Source organism: Chiroxiphia lanceolata, chromosome 2, assembly GCF_009829145.1.
Source record: "Chiroxiphia lanceolata isolate bChiLan1 chromosome 2, bChiLan1.pri, whole genome shotgun sequence".
In the NCBI taxonomy this organism is placed as follows: domain Eukaryota; kingdom Metazoa; phylum Chordata; class Aves; order Passeriformes; family Pipridae; genus Chiroxiphia; species Chiroxiphia lanceolata.
Genome location: NC_045638.1, coordinates 120,206,286 through 120,229,765, shown reverse-complemented (window position 1 = coordinate 120,229,765; position 23,480 = coordinate 120,206,286). Strand labels below are relative to the sequence as shown.

The following is a 23,480-nucleotide window of genomic DNA, read 5'->3' as shown; positions in this document are numbered from 1 at the left end:
TTTTTATTTGATTTAAAAAAATATTTTTATTATTTTATGGCAGTTCCAACCAGATAAAACCAGTTCCAACCTGATCAAACTGGTTCCGACCTGCCTCCCCTGGGCCACCTCTTGTCTGCACCACCAGCACTGGGGCTGGGTGCTGCCCTTCCCAAAGGAAAATAGAGTCATTCTCTTTCTGGAGCCCACCTCCAAAACTTAACCACCACCTTCGGAACACAATATGTGCAAGGATTGCTCCCACACGAGAGAAGTGCCAGGACAGAAAGCTCTGTCTGGCCTTTACCTCCACTGCAAGGACTATTATCTGCACCACCAACAGCTTTTCTGTCTGACACACTCGAAGTCAGCCAGCACCCACGTAATTTCCTTCACTCCCTTCCTAAAGGAAAAAAAGCTTACCAAGTTGCACCGCAACAACTCCTCCACCAGATGAGTTTATTGAAACAATTTTAAAAAGCAGGTATTTCGGAGTGTACTCCATCAATCCCAACAGTTCAGAAAAACAACTGTCCAGCGTCCAAAGAAGTGTGCATGTGACAAACTGTACGTTTTTACTGTAACTCATTTATACCACAACAGGAGCACAAATGTGACTCATTACGCAAATTGCTACAGTTCCCCTCAAAAAAGTAGGGCACATGTGGAAATAGCTCTTAACCCAAGGCTATTACAGCTGTCCCCATGCCTTGGACCCCAAGATCAAGTCACTAGTGTTCTGATATAAATCAACAGATTTTTTAAAGTGTTTTCTTTTTTATGTACATTTAAATTTGATCCCTGTTAGGGCTTTTTTTTGAAGGGCTATTCTTATATGGTATTTAGTGGAAAGCGTAACATTTGAATATTTACTACAATATAAATGCTTCAAAGTTTTTTTCACCTTCATTTTGCTCGACCTCTTTAGCCACACTAATCTGAAGAAACAGGTTCCATGGACAACATTAGAAAAGAAACCACAAAACAGGAAAAAAAAAAAACAACCACAAACCCAAAACCCCCAAATCCTGACACAAACAGTGGATTTAAGCAACTTAGAAAAGAAAGGAGGGTCCAGAGTTCAAGGGTAAACCATTACTCCTACAAAATGACAGGTGTTTGGAGCTTAGGAAGTGCTGCCACCTACACATGCACAACCATCACAAGTTCTAATCGTTTGCCTGCATTAAAATAATTCAGCAGCGATTTGGGATTTTCCTCTCGAAGAACAGCCTTCAGAGTTCCACATTCCGAGCGCAAATCACTTTTCAGCTACTCCACTTGGAGTGCAGCACAGCTGCTTTTTAAAGGTCAGGTTCCATTTGAACGTGTCTCTACTCTTCAGCTCAAATGATTTTCACATATTTGAATGTTTTACCAGCCCTTTGACCAATAAGATGATCATTTTATTGTCAAAATAAGTAATTTTTAGCAAATGAAAAGCTTATTGCAACAGCACAACAACTCTATATCCAGTGTGAAAGCAACATGGTGGTATAAATATGTGCATACATTGGATTACACAAAATATATTATACACATTCCAGTTAACCATGGAACAATTAACAGGAGTAGATGACCACTGATCATGGGCACAAAGTATTTCTGTAAACAAGATTTTGAGAAACTTGAAGGAAAAGTTGGTTTCTGGAAAGATGACAATCTTGGGATTCCATTTTTGTTTTCAATGAAGTCAATGATTTTTATTTTAAGGATGCTGTATATAAGAATGCACTTTGTATTAAAACAAAGATCAATACTTTACAGTTTAAGAAACTTTACATATGTACATAAATTACACATCAGGAATGGTTTTAAAGCTCAAAATGAGTTGTGGGAAAAGTCTATTTTCCTTCTATTAAAATCTTGAACTCTCTTACGTTGTGATCATTTGCAACTGTAACAGCATGATCCAGGGCTCGGATACTTGCTAAAAGCTTTATGATCTGCTTGATGTGCTCCCTAAAAGGAGGAAGGAGAAGTCAATACAGGAACAGAACCATCAATGACATGGATTAATATTACAACAGTAGATTACATTAGGAAGCCATATAGTTAATATTCCTGCTGCAGGTTTATTATATTTGCTTAATTAGGGTAATGGCAACAGCTCTGTCAAACACTGGGGAAAAGCAGGACAGAAGACAGAAATTAAATGAGAACTCACTATGAAAACAAGGCTAACTGGATGTTTCTCTTCCACTACAGACTTCTACCAAGTTATCTTTTCACCCGGTAAAAAAAGTTCTTTCAAATCTAGAAACACACTATCAAAAGAGAGAGTTCAAAAATTTAAACCTGAACCCCAAATTATTGCACTGATACACAGGACTATTGGAAGACTGGAACAAGACTGGAAGATTGTTTATTCCTGTGCTGTTGCTGTTCCCGTAGCATTTCAGGCCAGCAGTAACGGGTCTAATCTGAACTCTTCATTAAACTGCTTATTGGATTCAAGCAAAATGACTCTTGGATCTAGGGCAAAGCAGCTTCATCTAGCTGGTTGTGTCAACTAAGTCAGAACTTTTCCACTGTATACGACAGACAGTTTGGAATTTAGAAGCCATTAGGCAGGAATCAGCAACAGGCTCACCAAGTGAAACAGTCCCAACGCAGGAGCTACAGAATTTGGCAGAATCATGGAATGGTTTGGGTTGGAAGGGACCTTAAGGACCATCTCATTCCAACCTCCCCTGTCATGGGCAGGGACACCTCCCACTAGATCAGGTTACTCCAAGCCCCGTCCAACCTGGACACTTCCAGGGCTGGGGCAGCCACAGCTTCTCTGGGCACCCTGTGCCAGGGCCTCACACCCTCCCAGGGAAGAATTTCTTCCTAATATCTAACCTGCGTGTCTCCTCTTGCAGTTTAAAACCACTGCACCTGACACTATCTGCCCACATAAAAAGTCCCTCTCCCTCCTTATTATAAACCCCCTTGAGAATCTCTGACACTAAGCAGTAGTGCAATATGTATTACCAGTGTTTCAATATTTCCAGTAGTTGTTAGGTTTAGACAACTTCAAAATATCCCCCTCTACCACACTGTAACATATTTCAAGTCTGAATTCAAAGAGGTTTCCAAAGACATGCAGCAGGACGGAGACAGTTACTCATGTTTGCATGCACAGGCAAAATAAAACAGATCACAGGAACTGCAGCTGCTTTAACTCAAAGTAAGTTACCTTGCATTTCTCTTCTCTACATCAGAGCAACCAATGCTGTTTCTGTAAATTGTATCAGCCAGGTGAACAAGGTACCTACAGAAGTTTTCTAGCTGAGAAATAGTCTTGTCTCCTTTTAGATTACTGAACCACTGTTTAGGAAAGCAAGCAATTACCTAGGCAGAACAGGAAAAAGAAAGTTAGACACAATGTAAGAAAAAGTTTAAAAGCTATGTAACACGATTTGTGAAATCTGCCAGGTAAGACTGCAGTGACAAGGCCCAACTGAGTGAACAAGCGAGAAAACTACCAAAAAAAAGTAACCAAAATCCAAGCAGTAAAAATCTGAAACCCACAGTATACCTAAGCCATCTACAGATACGAGCCAATCTCTTGGTTGGCTTTAACTCTTTCTTTAGTTTCTGTATTAAGAAAATATAAAATCTGTTTTTCACTGACACTACAAACTTTTGAGATATCAAAGCCAAAATTTCACAGGCAACCTCGAATTTTAACTACATTTTCCCTTCAACTGCAATCTATGACTTTAAGCATTGTCTGATTTTACTTACACTTTGAGCTTTCTTAATGCTGTCCTCTCCATACTCCGAGTTTTGAAAAGCCATAAGAATATATCTATTTAGCAGCCCATCTATGGACAGCTCTTGGAGAGTTTTATTTGAAAGGATCCCATACCACTGGAGAAAGTTTCCTAATAACTGAAAACACAACACAGGGAAAATAAGTATTTCAAGATGTACTGAAACCAGACAGTTGATCAAACACATAAAACACTTTTAAAATATTTAGATTTTTAAAATATTTTGCAAACCTATTCAGAAAACAGTCTTCCTCACTGCTGCAATTTAAACAGAAAATTCCAGAGAAGAGTTCTCTTTGTGTGATTGTGGAGAGCAGGTGTTCAACCAACACGAGTCTCTACTTTTCTGTTTAGTTGGGAGATAATTTTCTTTACAGCCTTTTATTGGAAAGAAACGATGACAGTCACAGCTTCGAGCCCTCCCATTCCCCCAGAGCAGTGTATTTTATTCTGGCAAGCACAAGGACACAAAAATCCTGGGCTGAGCACACTCAGTGACAGGCAAGTTGAAATGACGGTGCTTTCCCTTGGCAATCTTTGAATCACAGAATCAATCAGGCTGGATCTCTGCTGAGATCATCCAGTCCAATCCTTGAATGAACACCACCTTGCCAACTAGACCATGGCACTGAGTGCCACGTCCAGTCTTCTTAAACACCTCCAGGGATGGTGACTCCACCACCTCTCTGGGCAGTCCACTCCAATGTTTAATCACCCCTTCCTTGAAGAAATTCTTCCTAATGTCCAACCTGAGCCTCTCCTGGCACAGCTTGAGGCCATCTCCTCTCATCCTGTTGCCTGGGGGAAGAGGCCACCCTCACCTGGCTACAGCCTCCTGTCAGGGAGCTGTAGAGAGTGAGAAGGACTCTCCTGAGCCTCCTCTTCTCCAGACTAAAACCCAACTCCTTCAGCTGCCCTTCTCTGAACACGCTCCAGCACCTCAATGTCCTTCCTGACCCGAGGAGCCCAGAACTGGACACAGCACTCAAGGTGTGGCCTCACCAGTGCCAAGTACAAGGGACAACCCCTTCCCCAGTCCTGCTGGCCACACTATTCCTGATACAGGCCAGGATGCCACTGGCCTCCTTGCCCACCTGGGCACGGTGCTGGCTCACGCTCAGCTGCTGTCAGCAGCACTCTCAGGCCCTTTTCTGCTGGCTCACTTTCCAGCCACCCTGTCCCCAAGCCTGTAGTGCTGCAGGGGGTCGTTGTGACCCAAGGACATGGCACTTGGCCTTGCTGCACCTCACACTGTTGGTCTCAGCCATGGATCCAGTCTGTCCACATCCCTCTGCAGAGCCTTCCTGCCCTCCAGCAGATCAACACTCCCACCCAACTTGGTGTCATCTGCCAATTTACTGAGGGTCCACTGGATCCCCTCATTCAGATCATCAGTGAAGATATTAAACAGGACTGGGCCCAAAGCTGAGCCCTGGGGGACACCAATAATGACTGGACACACTGTGCAGAGGCACAGTGCATTACCAAAGACTAAGAATCCTCAATTAGAGTTCTGGCAAATAAAATTAAAGCAGTTTCCATTTACCCTTTTCCACAAATTTGAGGAGTATTTTATTGCTACACTGTCTTAGACCAAACATTTACCAGATGTATTTACTGACTTACCTTGACAGAGGACCAAAACTGACGTTGGAAAAACAAATATGGACCAGAGTTCTTGTTTTCTAAGATGCTGGAAAGTAAGAGATTTCTTTAATGAGCAACCAAGACCACACCTCTGTCTGGAATTTCTGTCTTCCTGTCTCCAGCACACACATCATTTCCATAACTGTTCCCTTCCATCCTTCTTGTCTTTGCTAAATGCTACCAGCAGGATAACAAAAGATGTCCTGTATCCAGGCACTGAACCACACTGGGAAAAACCCCTGTTAACTATGGACAGAAGGCAGAGACTTGCTAAGAAAGATCTAACACCATAGTTGAAAGTAAACTTACTTTTTTGGATACAAGGGCATGAATACATCATCATCTAGTGTTCTCCTCATTCTTAGCAATAATGCCTTTAAAAGCATCTGAAACAGATAAATTTTTTTTAAATGTCCAAGGTGTTCCTTAGTAGTTAAATGTCAGGAATTGATTTTTAAAGCAACAAAGAACAAACAGTAAAGGCATACATATTTCAGCACACATATAGTCTTAAAGTCTCTTAATTTATCACCATATTTGACTGTCCACAACCAAGCTGCAGAGCATCAAATGGCTGAAAAATTCTCTTTCTTGCTGTGTTTTCCAACAGTAAGTGTATTAAAAATAAATTCAAATTCCTTAACTTAGGCAAAGCATTTATGAAAAAAAAAAAAACAAACCAACTTACTTGTGTATTTTTGTTTTCTGCATTCACCACTGAGGGATATCCATCTACTAGTTTCTGTACAATTGCTACCATTCTAGATGTCTGTGTGGTAGAAAAAGGATCCCAGATATTTTCTGAAATCACTGTAAGAGATTAAAGAATTGCTCCACTTTGAAAATACTCCAATACAGGTATTGAGACATTAATGCAATTATTTACAAAACAGTAAAATCTGAAAGCACAAACAAGCATCAGATTCCACAATCCTTTCCCTCCCATCTTCCAAGCCTGTACCTGTTAATTTAGGAAGAACAACTCTCTCTACAATGGTAGGCAACAGTGAAATATCAGCATCATCTTTCACTTGCTCCTGCTCTTCACAGCCATAAAACAGCAATGATTCAAACCACAACATCGTTTCAAAATCTCGACACTTGCCCTAATTAAAAAAGAACTGGGGTTAGATTCCTAAAAGGAGATTTGAAGTCAACACACAGAAGAAGTATTACGTAGGCAAGTATGATACCACCCACAAAACAGAACAAAACAACTTTAAAACAAATGAACCAATTCCCTCTACCACCACACAGTCACCAGATGTAATGAAAAGTCAAAATGGCAGAAGATTGATTTTTTTTTTTTAGCAGTTGCTGCCCTACAGATTTTAACTTCTACTTTATAGATGCAGCCAAACAAAAGCCCACAGATCAGGGTACAAGAGGGAAGTACAGCTCAACTGTGCTGCATTATAAAATTGTGATTGCTGGATTTAAAATCTCTCTTCTTTATGAGCACCTTGAAATTTTTCTCACTCAACAAAATGCTTACCAGGAGCAGTAACAGAGAGTAGTGAATACAGTTAGACTTGATAACTCTGTACCATGTCTCCAACTAATGTGAGCTTTGTTTTGTCAGCCTGGAAACTCACAGAGAAATAGCATGGGGGAAGGGACAATGTGCAAAAACAGTTTTAAATTTAATGAGGATATCTTTCATAGATTTCCCCTTGTTTGATTAATGAATCAAATTAATAAAATTAATACTCTGAATTCCCTCTGAAGAGGACTTATGCTTCCCTCCCTCTGCAATGAGCAGAGGTGACAGAAAATTCTCCTCTAAAAAAATTCTCCTAGTAGTTAAGAAAAAAACTCCACTTCTGAAAAAAGGAGGAAGAAGAGAGTGGGAGTCAAAAGGTACCTGAACTGCTTGTCCTGGTGGCATCTCATGTAAGCACACTTATGCAGGCTGCACAACAAACACGTGCCAGAGGTACTGGCTGCTGTACTGCTTTTCCCATGGTCCCTACCTAATTTATTGGGCAAGGAGGACTATGAGGAAGACCTGGAAACTGCCAGCCAGAGCTCTGCAGGGTATGAAGGTGCAGGTGAGAGAAAGAAAGATATATAATCTAGAGACATAGGTTGTAACTCAACTTAAGAACAGGCTTCTTACTTCCACTTCTGAAGACACAGCATATCTAGAGTCACAATCTTCTCTGAAGTATTTTAGAGCCTAAATGTATTTTCATAGAATCACAGAATGGTTCAGGGTGGAAGGGACCTTAGAGATCACCTAGTTCCAACCCACTGCCATGGGCCAGGACACCTTTATTTACGCTGTTTGACTTTCTGGTCTACACCACCCACTGCGAAGGTACTGGCAGGTGCTGAATTGGACTCTGGCCTGCTGGGAAACTAGAGGACAACAGCCTAGAAACTCCAGAAAAGCTCTGCCCCACGAGAGGTGCCTGTTTTAAACTTCACCCCTTCATCTCTTTAGGAGAAGCACACATCAGAGGTGCAATTTACTTTGCTCTGCACAAGTGTGAAAGAACCGCTATGGAGAAGCTTATGCAGAAGCTACTTGCAGACGACCTTACCTCCAAAGGAGTCCAGATAAGCAGCTGAAGTCTGATTAAAGGGTTAAACAGCTTTGGTAAACAGAGGCCAATGTAAGCATCCTTATAAGAAGCGAAGTACTTGGAGCGCCAGGCTTCGAACTGTGACTTAATGCAATCAATTGAGTAAAAGCTTTCCAAAACATCTTCGAACACTTTGCTGGACTCTTTCAATATACGATCTGGCAGGGGAGAGAAGGAGCAATAAGTTAATTAACTATTCCCTGTAATATCTCTTTCAAGACAGTCTTTGATGCTCACTGACATAAGCTAAGTCCTGTAAACAATACCAAAAAAAACCCCACCACCTTTAAAAGTCCTGGTCCTTCTGCCTAAAATATACAAGGCAATAAAAACACGAGCACATGAGCACTCTCCAACAGACTGTCCCGCTTTAAACAGTCCATAAAATGATTTTCATCCGCCAGATGCAGGACTGGTGATGTATTGGGCTGTGCAGTGTCAGGTAACACACAGGTACCCCCTGGAATGGCACACGGAAGGAGTTCAAGGAAATTTATTCTGAAGTCGAGAATACCAGATCTACAAGGGAAAACTGCACCAGTGCTGCAAAAGCACTGGGCCTGAGAAAGACACACCTCCTGTCCTTCTTCAAGACTTTTTATCTTCTCAGTTCTCACCCTGCCACCAGCTCTCTCCACCAGCACTGCCTGCAACATCTGTTTATCTCTCCTCATACTAGAGAGAGAGAAAGCCTGCAGGCCTCTCTGGAATGCAGAAAGAAAAGGAAAAAAAAAAACCCAACACCTAGCCACCCTTGAGAAAGGCACTTCCCAGGCAGGAAAGACTTCCTAAGCATCACCTGCCTCCTCAAAGTGAATCCTTCCAGCAGAAAGGATTTTTACCCTAACAGGCTGTATTCAGAGTGGATCTAGCTTCAAAGCTGGCCTTGCTGTGCATGGGAGTTTCAAACAGCTCATCTCCAGGTCCCTTCCAAGCCAAGTTATTCTACATCTTTGATGAGCCAAGTGCAAATATAGGAGGGCATCTCAGATAAACCAACTGAATTGGCAGCTCAGACAGAGCGAGTCCTGGCAGGCACCATGAGCTCACAAGAGCATGTAGTGACAGCACAAAGGGGAATGGCTTCCCACTGCCAGAGGGCAGAGTTAGATGGGATATTCAAAAGGAATTCTTCCCTGTGAGGGTGGGGAGGCCCTGACACAGGTTGTTCAGAGAAGCTGTGGCTGCCCCATCCCTGGAAGTGTTCAAAGCCAGGTTGGACAGAACTTTGAGCAACCTGGGATAGTGGGAGGTGTCCCTGCCCATGGCAGGGGATTGGAACCAGATGAGATTTAAGGTCCCTTCCGACCCAAACCACTCTGTGATTAAGCTTCAGTAGCTTTTCTAACCTCGCTCCAAGTTGAAGTTTGTGATATCTGTTGAAGTTTCCTCGTCATCGCTGGAAAGGCCTTCGAGGTGATCTGCCATCTTCCCAGTTTGCTCTCTTGCTTGTCTGCGGCGAGCTCTGCAAAGCACAAACCAGTCACCACTTTTTTCTTCCTACCTATACAATGAGCACACCCACCTAAGCTTGTCCTAACTTTTAATTCAAGGAGAGTCAGGGTGAAAAGAACTTTTACTATGCCACCAGCTCAAACATTCCACTATACTGCTGCCTCAAACAAAAGAAGGAAAAGAAACCAGCAGAGACCATATAGATGTAGAACAGATTTACTGTGCTTCCTTTGAGTGATTTTAAGTCAGAATCACGCAATGATTCCTTGTTTTGTACACTTGCATGGTAAATTGGGATATATAAGAATACCCCTGGCCCAGCACACCAGGTGAAGTGTTTTCTTCCCTTTGCAGGGAAGAAGCAAACATTGCCACTCGTGTTAGTATGTCACACAGGACAGTTGTATCATGTAAGCAGGCAAAGACTCCTCAGTGGACAAGAAATCTCATCCTCTACCTTCTGGCCTCTCTTTCTGCAGTTCGGCGCTTGACTTGTTCTTGATAGATCACTCTGTCTCGCCCAAAAGAATCAAGATTTGGTGCCATCAGTGCTTTATCTGTAAAATTACATTGGTGAAAATTAAAATGCTTATTTATGATTCTAGAAATGTGCTGTAGGCAGTTTCATAAGAGCCTTTTACCTACTTTTAAACTAAGTGTAATTTGAAGTAGAAAGTTGAAGTTTTAAAAAAAAACAAAAACAAAAACAAAAAACCCAAACAAAACAGAAGCCTTGAATTCCCCAAGCGTAGAGGTTAAAACAGAAAGCAGCGGAGTTTGGAAAAATTTCCCCTTAAATGTCAAATAGTTTTCACCATACTTCACTCTTGTCCGTCTCACAACAGTGCCCAACTACATAAGAGTCAACAGTTATAAGAGAAATTGCTTAAATTGAATGGTCCAAGACAAAAAGTGCTCCTTACATAAACACATTCACCATGTAACTGTTGAAGAGAAAATTAACAAAACGAAGGTCAGGGAATAGTGACTGGAGCAAGAACATAAAACGTTTCACAGTTCTAGTCATTGTGTTTCTAAGTTCACATGCTTTAGACTGCCTAAAGTTTAACACACATCAAAATCTACAGGAAGACAAATCATCTTCCTTCCTCTTCAAGCTGTGATTATCTTTGTAGATGTTCCTGGTTACAGAAAGCACGTAAGAGTGTTTCCAGTTCCTTCTTCCCAGGTAAATTTTAAACAGTGGACTGAATGCTAACTAGTGCTCAAGTCCACCCACTGAAATATTAACATTTAAAAAATCAGCCTATCCAATTTCTGGAGTAAATTTACATGTTCTAACTAAATCTATTTACAAATTCATCATTACAAGTATTAATGATGATCTGTGTCAGTATTCCAATTCAATACCAGAACTACTAAGAGCCCTCTCAAAACTTCCAGATACTGTGGAAGAGCTCTCTGTAAAACCCAACCTCAGCCATGACAACTATTCCCACACCCCCATTCAATTTCAGTCTAGAAGAATCTATTCCAAGCTTCTTTTAGGAAATACATTCCTAGTACACCAGGTTTCTGGTTCTCACATTCTCACAACAGCGTTTTCATGGCAAAACTGCAAGGCCTACGTGTGATGCCTGGGGCTCCAAATACAGTCCTAAAAGGAATATGTATGCCAGGCACTCTGTAAAGGAATAGCAGCTCTGCCACCCTAACACTTCATCACCCTCAGTCAATTCTACCTAATGGCATTAAAAGATTTCATCTCTGGGCACACTGCGACAGAACAGGAAATGGCTTCTATTACAGGATTTCACATCAGCAACAGGACAGACAAGGAAGCCATTTCTAAAAATGGGAAGCTCTCTGAAGCAGAAGGAGGACTCCAATTCCTCGGATATTTTACCCGTCAGTTTTTTTGAATAAAACCTCCAAGAAACATATATTTCCATCCAAGTTAACACTTATACTTTTGGAGAGTTTTACATACTGAAGAGTAATAACCACAAGAAACCTCCTCAGTGAGAACCTCCCATCTGCAAATGCACAGCAAGCAGGAGTTTGAACTGGCTAATCTCAAGCTGTATTTCATACAGGGTCACTCTGTATTAGTCTGATTAGTCTTCCAGTTCTTTAGCTTTACCAGTTAAGTGCCTGAAATTAAATACTTATGCTGGCTACAAACCAGAGCATTACACAGAAGTCTAGCCCAGTGCTTCATGGCTTTGTACAGAACTAACTGTAGATGTTAAATGCCATGTATAGATTCAGGAAGGTTAAAACAAATTTTTAAAAAGTCCTGACATAAGAGGAAAATGGGGAGACACATGCTACCACTATTTCCACTGCCACCATGCATACACTTTCAGTGCTAGGAAGGAGAAAATATAGTTAAGAGAAACAGAAAGGAGAGATGAAGTCAGAATTAGAGCGGTTTGGAGTTCAAAACAAAACAGATTAGAGAACTTCCATCTAAACGTGCTGCTACCCATCTCTAGAGTAAGGATAAACGTTTAAGACACTCATATGTTAAACATTTACATTTCAACTTAGTCATACTAAGTAAACAAGGTTGTTTAATGAATAATAAAAACCTTCAAGATGGACTGACTTGAATGGCTTGAAAACTCCGAAGATTCATCTTTAATATCATCTTGTCGTCTTTGGACAAGGCGGGAGGCTCGCTGTTTGTACAGCTGGTGCATTGCAGACTCCAGCTCGTTAATCAGGGGCACCTGTAAAAATACAACACACTCCGTAACACCCGGTTCTCGGGCTGCTCGGCTTCCGGGCTCCCATCCTACTCCGAAGCATAACGCTGGGGCTGTGCTCCTAGCAGCACAAACTCTTGCCTTTTACTCCTTTGAAGGTGTGGAAAACACATGCATTTACTGTTGGCAGCTTGTTCAATCAGAGCAAGAGCGTTCTGAAAGCAACTTCTGTGGACTGAATGAGCCTACACAGCAAGACAATCATTTCAGAGTGTGAAATAGCCTTTCCAGTACTCTTGCTTTCTCTACCAGGCACGTTACATGTTGTACAAGGGTTTACACTTCTCAGACCTTACTGTTTCCTATCTTTATACAAGAATGTGGAGGTATTCTATAGTTAAATGAGAAAATAACCCAACTGTACATAGTGGAAAAAAAAACACCTATCAATCCATCCTCCTGAAGCCAGCAGCTATTGTTTCACCCTAACTCTTATTACTGAAATGGAATCAAGCCCTGCATAACCATGTCATGCCAAAGGGCAATTCACATCAGCCAAATGTTCCTCTAGACAATTACTAAAACACTACAATTTGTGCGAGTTATGCATTAAGTATAACCTTGAATGACACACAGGTAAGTCAGCTCAGACCTGTCACTTTGGTTTTTTTAGCGGACTAAATTTTAGTAGCAACTCTAACAGAAATAGATGATGTTAGGACAGTCCTGACATTAAATAGCAGGTTCATTGATCACTTCTGCGAAAATTCATTTCCTGGGACAGGTTAAAACTAGATCATTCTAAATATCCAAATGCAAAACAGAGGTTTTCACGGTCTCTTAATTTGGAAAGGCAAGTCCTTTTGGCACGAACACTTCAGCCAGATCCTCCTTACCTCCAGACGAGTGCTTACTCCAGTCTTCCAGCCTGTTAGCTCAAATATTTCATTGCTGCCTACCATCCAGGATTATGGGGGTTTTTCAAAACAAAAGATGAAATCGGAAATTGTTTCCTGATGTAATTTAGGATGTGACTCAGCAGCTATTAAAGAACCTCCTTCAGTAAAATATAAGATTCTGAGATTATAGCTACAGGGCCTTTTCACCTGAGACTGACACACACATCAGAGGAGATACTACATGAAAAGAAGTATTAGCTCTTTGTGGGATAAACTGGACTGCAGGGATTAAAATGAAAGCAACTCTACGCCAACTCAAAATATGTACACCTTTCTTTTGGAAAAAAGACTAGTGAGAAAGATATCCCTGCACTGGAAGTCTATGTTGAAAATTTAAGACAATTCTGAAAACAGAAATAATAATCAAAAAATACTAGTTTTACTGCAATTTACCAGAGAAAATATAGCTTCTTCTCTTAAGTATGTAAAGGAAATTCTAACATTGAAAAGCTTAATGAATTTTTTTCCAAGCATCCGCAGAGGTTTTCTGTAATTGTCTCAGGATTAAAAGAAAAAACAACCAGTGATGTATTCAGATATATGAATCCACTCAATCCCATTTAAAACACAAGAGAGACTTAGAAGCCCTTATTCTTCTATAATCAATACCATGGTTAATGAGTCGCTGACAATTTCTCTGACTACTAAAAAGTTACAAGCCTCATTCCCTGTTTTCTTTACTCAGTACCTTAAATTTGGTGTTTTCAAGGGTTTTTTTGTTCACTTACACTGTAAACAGTGTAAGAGGAAAAGCAGAAAGCTCCCTAAACATTTAGATCACAAGGATAATTTTAAGGCACAGCCCACATCTCTGACACACAGAGTGTGTTCTGATAATTTGCTCTGCAGGTAAAGTAACAGCTCATCTCCCTGTGCTGTCAAAGTAAGCTCAGAACAACTCCATCTTTCTGCATCCACTGTACATTCCTACACTCCAAATGTAAAAACACCCTTGCCACTCGCTAGCCTTCCCAGAAAGCACCATTCTGACAGGAACTACTTCACAAGGAAGTCATGCAGGCATCTTCCACTCTCTTATTTATGGGGGGGAAAAAGATATCACAGGGATTTTGACCTTTCTAGTGCTTGTTTCTAAAACCTGCATAACAGCTGCCTCATTATACTCCTGCTGTGCCTCACAAATAGGCAAAGTGATTCTAACATTCAGAATCTTTTCAAAATATCCCAAGATATGTGTTCATATAGGTATGTATATATACACGTACAATAGCATTATTATTACACATTTTATATGCTTATGCATATTATAAGCATAACTATGCACATTATTATAAACAATAATAGCAACCCTTTAAATATGAAGCAGTTAGGGCCACAGGTTCTAGCAAAAAGCTGAAGGTAATTTATCTCTACACTCAGAACAACAATTTACTGTCCTACTGCGTTTCATTTAAATAAAAACTGATACTGATTTTATTAATTGATTTTTTTTTTCCCCTCCCCACACCTCCTTTTTAGAAAACCTTGTAGTGCCCTGTGGACTGGTGGTTCTGAACTGGATGGTACTTTTGTCATGCTGAAAGCACTGAATTCCAAACCGCACTATCTGGCCAAATAATATCATCATAAATGAAATGCTCCCGTTAGCCTGACCACATCACCTCCTGCTTTGGCAGCTCACTGCGCACACAAATACAGCAACAGCCTCCTCCTGACACCAGCAAACCTCTGTGAATGCCCCTAAGAAGCACGAGATGAGAAAAGTCACGTCTCAGGAGTTCAAGGGACTGGCGTGGCAGACGAGGAGTGGGGACGTTGAGAAGGGGGAGGAAGGCAGCCAGGTGTGGAATCCTCAAAAGACCAACTACCAGGGAAACAACTGTAGCTGCTGCTAATTTACCAAACAGGCTTGTTAGTTTGCTGCAGAATGGCTGGATGGATTTATTTACTAGTATATAGAGAGAGGCCAAAAACCTTCCTACCAACCGAACTGAAATTGTTACACTGTAACTTAAGAGTAAATTTTCCGGGTTTATACAGAATCTGTCAGATTTGGGATTATGGCTTCATCAGGAAACAATCAATTGCAGGCAATTAGTTACACTAATCCATCAGCTGGGTGAATTAACTGATCCACACTTCCTAGGTTTGTTCATGACATAGTTATTCTTCACTTTACAGGACTGAAGATTGGTCTCTCCCAGTTCCACTAATGCTGGACAATCAATGTCTAACCCATTAACACCCAGAATGCTTTTCTGTTCCTCTCCCACACCTAACGAGCTGGGCAAACAGTAGCTTAAACTACTCAGTCATTTTGACAGGTAATATATTAAGAAGCTACTATACTACTGTACTCAAGTCAGAAGACAATGAAGAAACAGCCTGTATACTGATAACTGAATTCTACAGCTCCTGTGTGTGCCTAATATACAGATAAATATACATAAATATATATATATATATTCAGGAGCTCCTACAATATTTACAACAAAGTAAGTATTCAAAGCACAACGAATATGTTTTTGAGTTAGACATATACAAAGGTATCACACTACATGAAAGAGGGATATTTTTATGTTTGGGTGTCTTTGAACAGCTACATTACTTTTAAAACTTTTCTCCTTCAGACTAGAGTAATACCAAGTAATGCCTGGCAGGAGGAAGTCTATAATAACACAAAAAAGAAAAGTCTCTGCTACTGTGTGCACAAAGCACTCCAGAAACTAGCAAGGTCATAATCCAGTCCTTATTTGTGCTAACCTGAAGTCCAACACAAGTAAAAAGCAGCATCTGAGTAAAGCTGAAATGCCAGAGTACCTACCAAAGTCCTAAAGACATAAAATCTACAAGTTTTTAGGCAACCTAAAGTCAGCGATCTCTTACACTGGGAAGAGAGGTTCCTGACAACCAGCTTAGCATGATGAAAAGTTATTTTTTTCAATCCCTGAACAACCAAACTTTCAGAAGAGTTCTCAGGGGACTTTTTTTTCGAGGACAGAGGGAAATGTGGTGTTTGGCATGTACTAAGAGACCCCCTTTTTTTTTTTTTTTTTTTTTTGGAAAAGAGATGAATGTTTTTGCATCCTTACCTTTTCACTGAAACACTCAAGCAAGTCTTGGACATACCCTCGCATTTCTTGCAAAAACTTATACTGTTCACCAATACCCCCAGAAGACCCTTCTAATCTTTCAATTGCCTTGGTAGAGTCCTCTCGGCTTTGCTGATGTTTCTCATATTGCTGCCGATTAGCCTTGTGCACTTCTTTCATAGAGTCCAACCTGAAGGGCAATGGATAAATAGTAAATTTACATCCAAAAGTCTATTTCAGACCATTGAGATATTAAACAGACAGTGCAAGTACTGAGCCCACACGCGGGAAATACTGCAAAGGCATTCTCCAACTTTCATTTGTCACTTTGTCCCCTCTCTCCACCACCAGCAAGGCTAAGGGTTGGCATCCATTTGCTGGACTCTGCTGAGTGCATGGCATGGCCACTCCCACTCCTCCTTACAGGAGCTGACAGCATTTACAGCAGTGCAAGGCTGGCCCTAAAGAAAAGATGGGCATCAAGGCTGCAGGTACAGGGGAACTACAGCTTATACAAAGCACTCTTTTTCCTCTGCTAACTCCACTCACTGTCAAAGGCTGTAACGCTACAAGGGGCATACAAACCAATTTTGAAGACATGTAAAGTGCAAGCTGTTCGTTACAAATGGTTTCTCATTGCAATTGGGTTGTTCATTCCACACCCCTTTTGTGTACCTGACAAGCAGATTACAGTGTTTAAACCAAAAAAAAAAAATAAAATAAAATCAAAAAACCCCCACCCAACCAAAAAAAAAACCCACGCCTGTATACACTAAAAATTAAATTCTTCATCTAGTGAAGGGGAAAACTCTGATTTGTAGTTTAAAAGAATGCAGCTTGATAAGCTGAACACCTCACTGGCCTTTCACTTCTTCACTATAAGACTGTGCAGTGTCCAGAAGATGCAACTCAGACCTGTCTTCAACAACATCAATGGCCTCATATTTAAAGCTTCACTTCCAGAGAAGCAATCCAAGGAGAGTTTCGAACAAAGTGTCAATGCCATCTTCATTTTGAGCTTTTTTTGTTTGCCTTTTTTTTTTTTTAAGTGGATGTGCCAGTCAGTACTTTTCCAGCGATGAAACTCTGTGTTTGCTCACCGAGACTAAAGACACCTGAGGAACAGAAACCTAGGGGACAGGTCTTTAAGTCTAAAAAGATGGTCTGTCCTACCTGTCTTTAAGCTGTTTCTTTACCAAATCAATAGTAACAGGAGTCATCTCATTACTGGGAGTTTTGAAAGGAACTGTATTATCTGTTTTTTGAGACTTGGTCTCCGATGATCCGTAGGCAGTGTAGGTGTATGGGATACCATACGAGGAACCATAAGACAGTGTCTGGTAAGTGTTCTGGTAGTACAGATTATTCACTTCAGCAGGCTGACTTGGTTGAACCTAGTGGTAGAGGAAATCCAAGTGTACTGTATTAGGCTTTAAAGAAAGGAGAAACTTGCTTTCTTACACGTCTCACACTTTATAAAGTGAAAAATGTAAGCAAATACATTTACAAAATGTCCTTATCAAGTGGATTTAAGCATAGAACTTCCAACCTCTCCTTTAAAGTGGAAGAAATTAATACCCTCAGAAGCACCTTCTTAAATGGACAAATTCTCAGTGTCATTATAATTCTAAATATTTATACTAGTTCTCTTTAAACAATATCAGCATTTACACAATGAATTTCTCAGATAAGAAAAAGCCTTCTGGAAACTACTCAAGTTTGTAACAGATTTAGCCAGTACATGCAGAAACAAACCAAAACCAAGTTCAGTTATATACATGCCTGGGGTATGTTGATTCCTTTTCGTATCTGCTCTTGCTCCCATCTACTGAGTTCTTCATCTTGCTCCCCTGCCACCAGTGCTTCATCATCACTTCCCTCAATACCTTCAAACAAGGAAAACAGACAAGTAAGGAAAAGGAGGAGATGATGCATAACTTAAAAAACCTGCGACCAGGCCTCACTGAGAACTCAGAGCATCTTCCTTTCCTCCTCAGGAGGAATTAAGGACATCGACCTGTGAATTATTAGCATAGGGATTCCACCTGAAAGACCCAAGGAGTAAATCTGCAGTTCACCGCTGGTAAAACCCTCTAATGTTAAAAACCCATGTATCTTACCAATTCTCATCTTCCAAGAGGTTATTTTAACTGCTTGTCAGCAAAGAGAATTCTATATCAAATGTTTTTTCTTTTCACAACTATATACTTCCTAAAAACAGAGTACAGGAAAAATAAGGATTGATCCTTAGTGGAAGTTTCTATTAGATTCAGCAGTGTGCACAGGAACATAGTTTTGTGCTCAACATTTTATAAGCAGATTCCATTGGGTAGTACTTTTTGTCAGCACTGGAACAGAACTCCAGATTGTCTGAAAAACACGCTCTTTAAAAACGCTTAACGGGAGAATCCGCAGTGAAAACAGTGTGAATGTTTATCAGCTGTCCTTCCAAAAAGGGTTTTACCTATTTCCTCAGCAATCTTTTGCCTTTGGGATTTTTCCTTCACCGTAAAAACAATCCTCCTCTTCTCGTCATCATCTTCATCGTCACTGGCATCGTTTTCATCCTCTCGAACGAGGCGGCCTTTCCCCGGTTCGCTCTCAGCGGGGGTGAAGTCCCCGAGCTCCCGAGCCATTTGACGCTTTTTCCTAGCGGCATGAATAAAAGCAGCATCTGGAATTTCTCCTAGAGACAGACGTGTGCACCATTAAACAACCACTGCAGCAAAACGGGCATTATGATTTCTTATCACTCATCTCTGCCACCCTACCAAATCACCTTGGCACACAGAAAAAAACCAAACGCGGGAGGAAACAAATCCATACTCACAGAAACACCTGCAAGCAACTTAGAAGCTAAACATGTAAACTTTCTGACCAGAAACCCTCAAAGGTGGGATCTTCATAAAAAGTGTGGCTCTGCTTCCGGCAGCTCACACGTCTTAAGAGCAGAAGCCTGATGTTCCTATAGGAAATACTCCTAAAGAAGAGGAAGCCCTTTGCAGGAGCTGACTATTGCAAAGGGAGGAAGAAACTGAGGTGCGTGACTGTGTCACCTCCTGTCCTGATATTGCCCCCAGCTCTTCTTATTTTGGGGGAACAAAAAGCATCAACCATTTCAACAGATGATGACAGCTCAGAGACTAAGAAGACACCAAACCAGACAAAGTTAACATGAGAAGATTGTACAACTGAAGAGAAAAGAAAAGTGGATCTAATGAAAATCTCTAAAATCTACAGCACAAAAGTAATGCAACTTATGTAAGTCACATCAAGAACAGTTCCCAGGACATCCATCTTCTATTTGGTGAGCAGACTACCACAATTAGCAAACCAGTTTCAAAAATACTTTCTCAGGCTGATTTCTTTGGCCTCAGGGTCTGACTAGAACCTCATTACACAAAACAGGTTAGGGAAATATTTCCGATCCCTTGCAGACCCGTAACTGAAACACCCGCATTAAAGAACAGATTTTAACCGACAGCAGTTAAATCTCATGTGAGGTCATCTATTCCAAATCTAGATTTTCTTACAGCTTGTCATCTGTTTGGGAGACAAATTCCTGCTTTTGACATCAAGATGAAGCACTCTGTAGCAAAACGTTTTCTCTTGTAAGGCTCGTGAAACTGAACCCCTTTAGAAAACAGCAGTTTCTTGAATTCTCAGATGCCAGATACATTGTTGGAAGCTGTTTCCTAACCCCTCATGCACATTAGTCTGCTGTAAACATTGGCTAAAGCATTTGCTAACTAATCAGACGAATTACAAAGACCAACCTGGGCGGAGAACATTCAGTGAGGACAGAGCATTTGAAAACGCCCCACCAGCTTTCGGTTTTTCATCTTCCTTCTCACTTTCAACTTCCATTTCTTCTTCACCATGCTCACTGTTTGCAGTCCCATCTTCTTGGCCTAGATCCTTATTCTGTCCTGTCTTTTCTAGTGGTGCTTCGACTGATAAGACAACAAAGCCCATGTTTTACTCCTTTTATAAAGATCACTTGGAAGTATTTTTTTTAAGATACAAAAACCAAAAGGAAAAATCAAATTAAAATTTTGAACGACAATTTTATCCCTTGTGATCTAGTAAAATATGCTTTCTTAACTGTGGTTAAGTCACCGACATCCTCTCAAAATAAAATCTGACAAGGCAGGCACACCAACAGCCACTAAACATTGTCCATATTGTCAAGTATTAAGAAAGTAAGGGAACTCGAGATCATATAGGCAACTTTGTCTCTTACATATGTGATGAGAAAGCATTGCCTGTATTACACCCAATCTTTCCACAAGAACAAACTCATCTCAAAGGAAGCTTTCATTTTCGTCTTGGGCTGGGTGTAACAACCCCTTACATCAGGTGGGTAACATACAGATAGATACAGGCAGAAAGTACAAATACTGTGTAAAACAGTGCAAGTTAAACTCAGCTATCCCATCCAAGCTGCACATATCTGAGGTTTTAGACTCAAGCATTTGAGTAGAGAATCCAGGCTGCTGACTCAAGTAGCAGCCACAAGGTCTTTACACCATAACCACATCAATTAGGGACAGTAAAACAAAGAGAAAACAGGCACACACACAGCCATGTGCAAAATGCAATTTTTCAACGATCTTTGTGACAGAAGCAAGAATTAAGACCCAGGTTTCCACAGATGACCCTGAACACTACGCACACAAATGACCATTTCTGGTTTTGTTTGTGCCCCACACCAATGCACAGGCAACTTAAAGATTCTAGTAAGAAAGAATTTGTGGGTTTTCTAAACACAGACAAAACCTTTAAAAAAACCTTTAAGAATTTTTAAAAAATAATTTAATTAAATATAAAAAGGGCATTTCCTGCACGGGACCGTGTTCAGCTCCCATATGCTTCAGCTGTACCACTGCAATCTTTATACCATGAGCCTCTCAGCTCATGCTCATAGCATTATACACTCTATGCAAAAACATAACTGGAAAAGGAATCACTACACTTTACCAATGAGCTTCCCAAAAAACAATAGCACAACTGGAATTGAAGTGCCAGGCTCCACTCCAAGCTGTGGAGGACTGTACACTGTTAAAAGATCCTTCTGCTCCAACACTTTCAGTCTGTCACCTTAATCATCAAGTCTACTCTAAGGTCCAAGTCCTGAAACAGGCAGCTTACTTAATGACAAAGAACACCACTCTGCTCACCCCGAAAGTCTTCCTCTTTGAAAAAGATGCATTACAAGGACACATCCTGTCAGACAAGCACCAGGCATATTTTTAAACTAATATAACTCCTTCCTAACTCAGTAAGAAACTCATTTGTCATAACCACAGCTGAAATTCAGAAAACTGATGTCTACTGGCAACCGTACAGAGAGCTGAGAAGTTTCATCCTTCTATATTAATTTCCACATAGGAGAGATTCAAAGAACTCTCTACCACCTTCAGAACAGCATCTGTAAGGTCCAAGTAACACATTTAATGTGTGCTTTTCTTCAGCTCTAAACATGAAATCCTCTAGAAGTCTAACAATTTCTCTTGGAAACAAAAAAAGAAATTACAATACTCCATCTTTCCCACTACAAAAGTTACTATTAGTTTTGCAGTTACCATCTGTTGGAGAATTGACCTCTGTTCTAACTTTTGATTTTTCAAGATCTTCTTTGTATTCTTTCTTCAACTGTTTTACAATCTTTTTGCTGTAACTTGATTTCTTCACTTTAAAAACTTCTTCAGTTTCTTTAAAAGAGAAATTGGAAAACATTACATTAGACCCACCATCAAGAATACTTACCTATTAAATATCTTAATTTTGTACCTAGAACTTTAGAAACGCCATTAAAAAATAACTGCCAGGGTTTTTCAAAGTCTATAGCATTATTTCACGTTTTCAGTATTTCTGTCAAGATTTCTAAGCGCAAATCTGAGAAACCAAGTTCTGGTAGTTACAAGAGAATTCCTTCTAAGACACCTACGAGGTGCCAGGGCAAAAAGGCAGTCCGACGTGACCCGTGAACAGCGGCCACAGCAGATTAAAGCAAACCCGACACGAAGCCCCGGGGCAGATGCTCCTCAGCCGCCCCCGCCGGTGCCGGGGGAAAGCGGCAGGTTGGCACAGGTGGGCCCAGCAACTCCCACGGCACAAACCCCCGCCTGCGGGACACCACGTGCAGCGAACGCAACGCGGGGGGAACGGTCAGGCCCCAGCAACACAGAAGGGGAGGCAACTGAAACCCCTACAACCAGAATTAAAGCCGCTGCCCCGCGGTGCTGGGAGCGCGCTGGCCCCGCAGGAGCCGGGCCGGGCCGGGCCAGAGCAGCGGGACCGACGGGGCGCTCCCTGCCCGCCCGCACCGCGCCGCCAGGGCCCTCCCCCTCTCAGGGGACCCCACAGCACACGCGGCAACCCGACCGCCTTCAGAAATAAATAAGGGTCCCGGCTTTCTGCGAGGGCAGAGGGTGCGCGGCCGGCGGGGCCAGGCCGAGCAGCTCCGGGCCCCTTCCACCCCCGCAAGCGGCGAGCCAAAGGCCGGGCGACCTCTCGTCTCACCCTCTTCCTCGTCCTGGAAGCTGAGCAGGCTGGCCCGCGGCACCTCTTTGTTCTCTCGCGGCCGCTTCTTCTCCTTGGGGCGGCCGGCCGCCGGCAGCCCGTTGCCCTGCTGGGGCTGCGGCGGCGGCGGGGGGGGGCAGGAGGGCGGGCGCCGGCAGAGCCCCCAGGCCTGCCCGGTCGCCTCCCATCAAGCCCAGCCCCAGCCCGAGCGCCGCGCCGTAGCTCGCAGCGCAGGCGAAGGCCGCGGGGCTGCCGGGCAGGGCGAGGGGCACGCAGCCCGCGGGCAGCGGCAGGAGCCCGGCGCCCGCCGCCAGCGACATGGAGGCCTCGCTGGGCCCTTCCCCCCCCGCCCCGGCCGCCGCCGCCGCCGGCGGCGGCTCCTGAGGCGGCTCCTCGTCGCGCTCCTCGTCCTCCTCCTCCGAGTCGTTCCGCTTCCGCACGTTCACCCTCCGCGCCTTGCGGAACATCCCGCCGGGCACCGACCGGGCGGCCCCGCGCGGCCCCGACACCGCCCGCCCGCTCGGCTCCGGCCGCCCCGCGCCGCGTCCCGGCCCCGCCCGGCCCCGCAGCGCCCCCCGCCGCCCGCGCCCACAGCGCCGCCCCCGCCGCCATCTTGTGGCGAGAGAGCAGCGCGGGGCGGGCGCGAACGGCGCCGGGGAGAGCGAGCGGAGGAGTCACCGCGCGGAGCGAGTTCATCGCCCCAAATGCGTTTTATTGTGCCGAACACACCGGTGCTGGGTGGGCGTTGCTCTGAAAAAGAAATCTGCAAGCTTCTAACGCGCAGTACTTCCACAGGGCAAAGCCACGTAAAGTTGGAAGTGGGAGAATGGGGCTCTTG

The 23,480-nt window shown here is 42.5% G+C and overlaps 1 protein-coding gene across 1 annotated transcript; it reads right to left on the bottom strand.

Annotated features, from left to right (window-relative positions):
- Positions 1 to 421: 421 nt before the first annotated feature.
- Positions 422 to 23,166, bottom strand: LOC116782256 (PAX3- and PAX7-binding protein 1-like). Its single transcript, XM_032678673.1, is given in 19 exon segments — positions 422 to 1,941; positions 3,164 to 3,318; positions 3,715 to 3,861; positions 5,370 to 5,436; positions 5,700 to 5,776; positions 6,079 to 6,200; positions 6,352 to 6,496; positions 7,937 to 8,136; positions 9,328 to 9,443; positions 9,891 to 9,990; positions 12,006 to 12,129; positions 16,118 to 16,307; positions 17,291 to 17,511; positions 17,900 to 18,003; positions 18,582 to 18,803; positions 19,894 to 20,070; positions 21,703 to 21,831; positions 22,643 to 22,778; positions 22,780 to 23,166. Coding segments are annotated over 19 exon segments (2,880 nt in total). The 5' UTR covers positions 23,110 to 23,166; the 3' UTR covers positions 422 to 1,823.
- Between the last annotated feature and the right edge of the window lie 314 nt (positions 23,167 to 23,480).